Below are 8,805 nucleotides of genomic sequence, written 5' to 3'. Positions count from 1 at the left end.
TAGTAGTTTTAGTTTTTAGCTTATGAGTGTCTCTGTTACCTTGTCTAACCTGTCCTTGTTTTAAATGTATGTCAGTTTGTGTCTGTACATTGAGAGTAAAGAAAAACACAGAGTCAGATTCCTTGTACGTGCCCACATACTTGGCCAATAAAACTGATTCTCATTAAACTTTGTTGCAGAATCACTCTTTAGTATTCCAAATGTGACTTTCAAAAATAAATGTCTGCTTAAATATGACCAGCTAAGTCATTTTAAAAGGCCTTATCTTACAGTTTGAAGTGTTATAAATAAGTAAGACCTGTCAGTCCAGACTAAAAACAGGTAGTGTTTTGCTTTTATTGTGGCTGGGCTTCGGGAAATGTTTAAGCAAGACTCTTTTTGAAGACTGTTATTATCTTATGTTTGCATATCGTGATTTAAAGATCTAATTTAAAAAAAGACTCTCCTTCAGATGAGATCCCATTCTGATGTTTGGATCTTGATTGTGCATATCATGTTCATTATTGGCTAAGAGGACCTTAACTTCAGCCAGGACACAAGCTAGGTCTCTAGGTTTAATATTGGATGTAGTGAAACTATATTTCCTTTATGTTTATGTTTGAAAATATATCAGGTCTGTCTTTTAAGGGTTGTTGTCCAGCAATAATTCCATATATTAAACTGTGTTAAAGTGATTATTTTCCATGTTTCTGGACCTGATTAATTAATCCCATCACTGCCACCGAGGACGGGGTTTGACAGAAAAGTGATTCACTATCCCACCTAGTGGCCAAACCTAGAAACAACCTGGAACACTTACAGGAAGTGCTTATTGTTATGATCCTCTATTAATGTGCTACATCAATAAATGCTTGATCATTCCTTACAAGGCGTTAAAAACATCAAGAGAAACTACTCAACACAAAGAGACACATTAGAGAGAATTTATGACATGATGACAGAGTTGTTGGAAGTAAAAATAGATGCATATGAAAGTGAAGAACGAGAGATTTCCCGCTGACTTCTCTCAGTTCTGTTTCATCTCGGCCCACGCTGAGATGTCGACAGAGCCACTGGACATTTGGAGGGAGCGACACTTCTCCGATGACAGTGATTTAGATCTCCTCTCAGAACTAATTAGACTCTTTCCCCAATTTCGCTGTCCTAATTCCTCCCTTTCTCTTCAATTATGGATTGACATATATATTTAGCAGAAATGTTCTATATAGATCACACAGAGCAGAGCGAAGTCGTTCCCTTTTCCCAACTTGCACATTTTTTGACACTGTCGGACAATCACAGGCTGTGAGGCAACATATTTCTGGCAGCACAAGACTAGAAATACTTCCTGTTACTGCCTAATGGAACTTTTAGACTCGGATCAGCTGGAAAAAAAAGCAAAAAAATCTCTTCTTATCGTCAAACATACTTTATTTTGAAAAAGGGCTCAGATCCTGCCAATCTACTCTTACATATTGCACAAAAACATTCATGCTGTTTAACACTTTATTGCTGTGTAACACTATTCAGAAGGGTAGACTACACAATGTAACAACTTCTACCCGACACACTGCCGAATTGTGATTGTCTTTAATGTAACAGGTGGATTTATTAGCAACAAAATTAAACAACTGTAACAAGAAAATATAAATCACTACTAAATACTGCAAAGACTGGATTTCATAGGGCAGCAAGGAAACTTGTAACACGAACACAAGATACATAAAGTATCATCTAACGTGGTAGATAAAGGGCAGGTGAAATGTGAGCACAGATTATTTCCCTGTTAGCTAGAGGCGTTAGCTTTCATCAAACTGACTACTGGACATCAGGAGAATCTGGCCTATCATGGAGGGAATGACTATAGTTTATAAGTGGCATGCTTTACTGGCTATAGTTTGCTTAATCCCCCCCTTAAATCACAATGACAGAATGCAGGGAAATAGCACAGGGGGTTATCTGGCAGAATCATTTTAGGATGGCTTTCTACTGACTGTGCAAACCTGTCTAACTCTCTGCGTATGTCTGGAATAAAAAAGACAATTGTTCATATAATATCTGGGCACTTTTTCTGATAAAGCTATTTACATGCACCCTAAATATAAAGAATTCCTGCTTCTTTGAATACTGCTTAAAGGGAAAATGCACTGATTTTTACACACAGAAGGTCACTTTATCATGGCTGCTAATTATACAGCATTATATATATATTAGGCTCTAGATGGAAAAGTCTGTGAAAATAACACTAATGTGTCTTATGGAAATGTGTAATTTGTTTGATCATGTGAAATGTAGAATCCAGCATTTTTGTAGCTTGATTTATATTCAGGATAAATCAACAGGATGTCTCAGACTTTGCTGCATTCAATGACCGTTTGTATTCAATCTCACTCTTGTTTGTCTCCCAAGTTGTTTTTCCCAAGTGTCTGTCTTTGACAAAACAAATAAACAGCTCTGCACTGCATTTAGTCCCTACCTCTTTAAATGTGCAATAGTAAGGTCATTTTAATGAGACGTAATAAAGCCGAATGAGATATAGATTTGTGCCTGTTGATAAGCTGATGTTAATGAAACCACAAGAGACACCTATACCAGGCTAACGATGTAAATGTAAATGTCTAACAGGTTAGAAAGATTACAGATGATTTTTAGTTCAACAAAGCAGAAATAGTGAGCGGCTAGTATTTCAGTAAGTCATTGTATTGTCATGTGTTAACCCAAATCTACTTCTGTCTCTGTTTTTTTTTAGAGTCGACCTATCTTTGCATGAACACCCACCCAGTAAAAGGGGGCCTGTTACTTCCTGTTGGTGGCAGAGAGAGAAGGTTCTCCTACGGCACGCTGTCAGTCTCCTCAGCCTCCACCAGGCACGACTGGTCCGTGTCCAGGACTCTGAACGGAGGGTGGTACTCGAACGCCGTGACGATGGTGGAGCCAAGACTGTGCTTCTGGTGCATGAACCAAATAACTGCAGAGACTCCCACGATAGCGACCACGCTGATAAAGACCAGGGCGGACAGCAGCGGGCTGGGCTCTGAGGGGGGACAAGGAACAATGTAAGGAAACTTAAAAGTGTAAACATAAAATCACAGAGGAATAAGTAAAGAAACTGTGAACAAAAAGGCTCAAAGGTTGACTTACTTGACTTCACTTCCTCTGCCTCTGAGAGAAAGAAAAACACAGCGAGGCGAGAGGAAAAGAATTACAAACATATTTCTGAAGTCAAATTAACTTAAATCTCTTTTTTTTTTACTTATATCTTACTCTGATTCGTCTCACAAATCACTCCATTTTCCTTATTATCCAGGCAGCTGACATTTTCCCATTTTCCCGTCTTGCTGTTCAGAGCCACACATGTATCCACGGGCACCAGGTCTGATGGAGAATTGCTGTCCTCCCAGTTAGTGAACTGCACGGGGCTGTCACCGAACCACTTCATGTCTTCACCTGACAAGAGACAAAGCATCAGCACTGCATTGATGGACAGCGGGAATAACAGCCACCACAGGTTATCTCGGAATAACAGTACTTTGAACCCCAACATAGAGACTAAATGATAAATGAAGTCTGAGACAGAACATGTTATAACTAAACTAAAGTGTCAATTTTCCATCTAGATAGCTCAAAATAATTGTATAAAAGTTTGACTGGCATAGAGAATCAGATTTTATCTTATGGAAGCATGTTGCAGCCCTCCTCCGGTCACATGGCACTTACTGTTTGTGTCATAATACATTCCCAGCCACACGTTGACAATGCCTTTCCACACCTCTGGGCTATATTTAATGACAAAGTCATTCTCCTCAGCGCTCTGGATGGTCAAAAGCTCTGTAAAAGACAGCATAGCAGTGTATGACAACAGAATAAAATACAATCGTTGTAATTTTGAATAAATATTTGCACATAATTTTTCTCAGTTACCAAATCCTTGGCAGAGGGTTTGTGCCCTCTCAAAAGTGTAAATTTTGGCTTTGTCTTCATCTCCGTGGACAAAGTGGTAACACCTGTCTCCAAACGGCACCCAGGTGCGTCCGTCTGCAGGGCATTCTGAGGATAATCACAGGACAAAACAGGACAATGGAAAGATTTGGTACCTAACCTGTTGTACCTGCATTTCTGCATACCTGCAATTTGGAAAATGCGCATCATAAATTTGCAGAGCACAAAGTGATATCTTCAAATTACTTCTTTTGCAGAACCAAAACCAGAAGACTATTCATTTACTGTCATAAAAGACAAAAATAAATGCTACTAATCGTCACACTGAAGTAGCTGGAACAAGCAAATGTTTGACACTTCTGCTTGCAAAATGAGTGAAAATCACTGTATGTCAATCTGTACTTTAGGAACTACATAGTTTCAACTTGTGACTACTGTTCCTCTTTGAGTGTCTGTGGTGGCGAATGGTGCCATGATTTTCTAGATAATTCCTTTGCAGTTTTTTTTTGTTATTGCACATATAATTTAGCATTATCGTTAATCCCCAAATGAAACTTTACCTAAGGTCCCTCTTTGCAGCAGTGTTATAGCCTTACTGTCCATAAATTGAGTCAATGTAATGGGGTTTGTAAGTTGCAAATTAGCTATGTTAGGTGCCTTCAGGCAAAATGCAGAATGCTGTCCTGAAATACACCTCGTCCCGGGAGAAGCAGGGATTTTTTAATGTTTTATTTGAATTTACGAAATAAATAAAGTATTTCGAAACAATGGAAAGCACACAACTTTTAATTCGGTTACAAAATTCCTTTACGAACAGAGTGCGATATCACGACAGTTCAAAAGTTATGTTGCCATATTACACAACAGTGTCGACATTCAGGAAAGTTCGCTTTGTCCAGTTGTTAATGTCTTCCTGACGTCAAAATGTACTGACATGCCTTTAACTCGACAATAAACAAACAGAACAGCAAACAGTGCAGAGTTTAAGGTCATTTACTGTAACGCAGGCCTACGCATTACTAAATTCAACAATAGCTATGCCTTCAACAAAACAGTCACGGTAATGTCGCTGAGAGTCCTTACCTCCTGTCAAACCCAACTGCAGCTGCATACACAACACAAAGACGCAACATAGAACTGGTCGGGAACGGTGATTTTTCCTCTGCGACTCCATGACAGTCAGCGAAGACATAAAAATCATGTGGCTCCACTTTTCTGACTGTTGCTGCTCGACTCAAGTATCTGCAGCAGCGTGAGTGAAATCCCACCCACACACAGCACGACCGCTCACAAACATGGCCTCAGATACTCAATAGTAAATACAGCACTGTTCACCCACTCATTTCACCTGCATTGTTTCACAACAAATACATGTAACTTGTTAGTACATTATCTGGACTTAACTGGAAACCAAAACTGGTTGAAAACCATCATGTGCGTTTTTATTTGAAAAAGCATGTAAATAAAAAGCATGTACATTTGCCTAGTGTTTGGAAAAGCTTACTTTGTGATTTAGTGTGTTATTGAGGAAAGTACTCTTGTCCTCCAGGATCAAATTATTTATTCACTCAGGAACCGGTAGGTGGTGCTCTGCGCGCAGTCTTCCTTACAGTCTGTATCAGAATCAGAATCAGACATGTAGTTCTGATGTGGTTTAATATTTTGGATGATGCTGATAAATAAATTGTATAGCAGATTTAATTGTTTTTGTAATAGTGGACTTATTTTGAAATTTCACTGGTATACAATTTTAAATTTAATGATTTTAATTCACTCTATCAACTATGGCTCTTTGGCAGGTTTAAGACTCCAATCATATTAAGCGTAATTTATCGACCCATATTAAATTAATTCCCACTTCTAACTTTTATTTATTACTCATAAAATGTCCTGGTGGGGATTTAGATCAGGCCCTCTTTTTAAATCAAAATGATGCATCAGAAGAAGCACATGCTGCAAACTATGCAAGTATAAGCATGCCAGTGCTATGATGAAACATTTCACTTCAAATATTGTATAAAAGAGTCTATTGTATTGTCAACACACAGCCAAAACTACAGGGGTTTGACACAACAGAATTAACACTAAATTAATGAAGAAAGATATAGACAGACAGACAGAAATAACCTGATTTATCACCTAGTCAACTGATGCTGCAATTTTGATTAGGGACTAGAAAAGTAGGTCATTTAATAAAAAACACTCTTGGGTTTTAACTTTTATTCTTACTTACTATAAAATCGCATCAAGTGTTTGCACTATTTTTGTTAAATTAGGGCATCCAAAAGTATCAGAGATGACTCAACAGTCTTTTAAGATGTGCAGCGGTTGCATTCATTGCTTGGGAAATGCAATCGATTGCATTATATTGTTGGTCCAATAAATATCATTGAAATAAGACAACAGTGCTGCCTGAATAATCACAATCTATAATGTTTGTAAATGCCTTCTAGGGCATCAGTGTAAAGGAGAAACCATCTCCCTCCATCTAAGCTGCAGACATTTAAAGAGGGTATGGATGAAGGATGCTTCCTACCTGAGCAGGTGAGGGAGGGTCAGCAGAGAGCCTTGGGGGCAGCGTGGTCGTTGTTCGGGGGGGGGGGGGAGTCGGGGGTTGCTTGTAGACGCAGGTGGCACCAACACAGACAGCTGGAGTGTGAGTTTTGCTCCTCGTCTGGAGCCGGCGGCCTCCCGTAGGGTGGCACAACACCCTGCAGGATACCGTGGGGACCCATCTGTCATGGCAAGGCCTGCTGACAGACAACCCCATCCACACAGCCTACACTATACCTCCTGATACCCATAACCCACCCTGTCCAGGCCATGCATGTTGTCAGCAATACCATGTGACAGTGTTGATGTGGGCATTATCAGGTCTTTACCCTATGGGTTAAAGCAAAGCAAATCATGAATACTGGTAGACCACGTCAGCACTCTACAGTACTACTATGAATCTAGCTCAGAGGAATATTTCATTTACCAGCACTGAGACAAGGCTGAGCTTTACGTCAGTTATTATAATTGATTATATACAGGGCTGGGACTGTCTGATAACTATTTAATAAATGTATGCTGAGTATCTTGTCATATATTTGACTGAGACGTATGAACATAGAGTACTTTAGGAGTATACATTATCCATTCTTTTTAATGGCCTATATTTTTCTGTTTCGTAAATATAAATCTAGGCTGCACGTTGGTGCAGTAGTTAGCGCTGTTGCCTCACAGCTAGAAGGTTCCTAGTTCGGACATAGTGGGCCTTTCTGTGTGGAGTTTGCGTGTTCTCCCAAAGCATGCGTGGGTTCCCTCCGGGTACTCAGGCTTCCTCCCTCAGTCCAAAGCTCGTTAGGTTAATAGCTGACTCTAATATTGCCCGTAGGTGTGAGTGTGAAAGGTTGTCTGTCTCTATGTGTCAGCCCTGTGATTGACTGCCGATCAGTCCAGGGTGTTCCCCACCTCTCGCCCAATGACAGCTGGGATATGCTCCAGCCCCCACCGCAACCCTGGACAGGATACCGGTATAGAAAATAGATGGATGGATAAAGATAAATCTAGCAGAAATAATTTTCAGGCTGTTTTAAGACATTAACATGTATATTTTCCTAATTCTTATAAGGCCAGATTGTTGTTAAACATAATTTGAAGGTGAGAGATAGCACTTACAGTTACATCCATTATATTAAAATTTAGTGTTCGCAAAACAACAAAGAATATTCTGGCAGGCTACATGAAAAGTGTGTTTACGTAATTCCACACTTCTTCAAAATAAAGACTAAACAGATTAAAAGTTGAAAATTTTTATTCAAAAATGTCAAAGAAATGAAAGAATAAACCTTAGGCAACAGTCTACTGAAAAAAAAAGTCTTTGGCTTTAACAAACACTACAAAACAAAAAAACAGAGGAAAGACTCCTTAAACTGTACATACAAGTTACCACTGGCAATTGTGTGGCACGAGTAAAAATAAAAACTTCCATATAGCTCTATGAAAATGTCCTCAAGCTGTCTGTACAAAAATCTTCATAAATTAGAAATATTTCATATAACTTAACGACTGTTCAACATGGTGGTTACTTTTATGAGCAGTTTTTCTTTGATGCAACCTCTGCGACTCTTGACCCAGATACTATGGCACTTGGTTCAGACACCACTAGCAGCATAAACCTCATAAGACAGTATTACTTCTCAGTCTCAGGCATTACACAGAAATCTCAAGTATTATCACGGCGGCCCTTTTACATTTGTCGCACTACAGAGGGGAATGCTGCTGCGATTTAGTCTAGACCCAAGACAAAGCAACAAACATGTTTTGTTTAAAGGAGCACAGATCTGATGGACACAAAAACGCTTTGTTGTCATTGTTGGTCTTTAACATGCGAGATCAACCTCTGGGATCTGTCGCCATGAAAGGAGCAGCACTTTTTAAACGATCAAACTGAATGCGTGAGTAGAAACATTGTGTTGACCCCCTTATGAGAACAATAAAACATTATAAAAAAATAGGTTTGAGAAAATAAAAAAAAGAATTCAAACAACCTATAAGGAAACAGCTGTATGTGGCCAGCTCCTGAGCGTGGCGTTTGGTCTGGAAGGGCGGGCTGGACCTGCTAACCCGACCTAGTACAGAGGAGAAAGAAAACTCTGAGGTAGATAACTGGTCTGACGGACCACCAGGTCGAATCACAGGCTGAGTGGAGGACACCGATAGAAAAGCCTGCGGTAATTTACTTTAATCATAAATTATTAGACTTTTATTTTAGTTCTTTGTCGTATCAGATTGCTCATTTATTCATCTGTGGCACTTGTTGGATCCAGGCCTTCCTTCAAGCTTGTGTGTGTCCGCCCTGTTCTAATACCTACAACAACTGAATGTACAAAATAAAGGCAC

At 39.4% G+C, this 8,805-nt stretch overlaps 1 protein-coding gene across 1 annotated transcript; it reads right to left on the bottom strand.

The window, feature by feature from the left end:
* Positions 1 to 1,389: 1,389 nt before the first annotated feature.
* cd302 (CD302 molecule) lies at positions 1,390 to 5,151 on the bottom strand. The gene is made up of 6 exons (XM_069663797.1): positions 5,002 to 5,151; positions 3,901 to 4,026; positions 3,697 to 3,807; positions 3,244 to 3,426; positions 3,121 to 3,141; positions 1,390 to 3,013 (listed from the first exon to the last, which is right to left on the bottom strand). The coding sequence occupies exons 1-6, from the start codon at positions 5,117 to 5,119 to the stop codon at positions 2,811 to 2,813; spliced, it is 762 nt and encodes a 253-aa protein (XP_069519898.1). The 5' UTR covers positions 5,120 to 5,151; the 3' UTR covers positions 1,390 to 2,810.
* Positions 5,152 to 8,805: the final 3,654 nt, after the last annotated feature.

Source organism: Semicossyphus pulcher, unplaced genomic scaffold, assembly GCF_022749685.1.
Source record: "Semicossyphus pulcher isolate SPU_LCO1_2020_fin unplaced genomic scaffold, fSemPul1.0.p SCAF_15, whole genome shotgun sequence".
NCBI classification, from domain to species: Eukaryota; Metazoa; Chordata; class Actinopteri; order Labriformes; family Labridae; genus Semicossyphus; species Semicossyphus pulcher.
The sequence above is the reverse complement of the archived record's forward strand: the minus strand, read 5'-3'. Positions and strand labels throughout refer to the sequence as shown.

Coding starts and splice junctions, on each gene's coding strand:
- cd302 (XM_069663797.1), bottom strand. CDS start 5,119: ATGATTTTTATGTCTTCGCTGACTGTCATGGAGTCGCAGAGGAAAAAT. Junction 3,808..3,900: donor AACCCTCTGCCAAGGATTTG/GTAACTGAGAAA, acceptor TGTCTTTTACAG/AGCTTTTGACCATCCAGAGC. Junction 3,014..3,120: donor GGCAGAGGAAGTGAAGTCAA/GTAAGTCAACCT, acceptor GTCCCCCCTCAG/AGCCCAGCCCGCTGCTGTCC.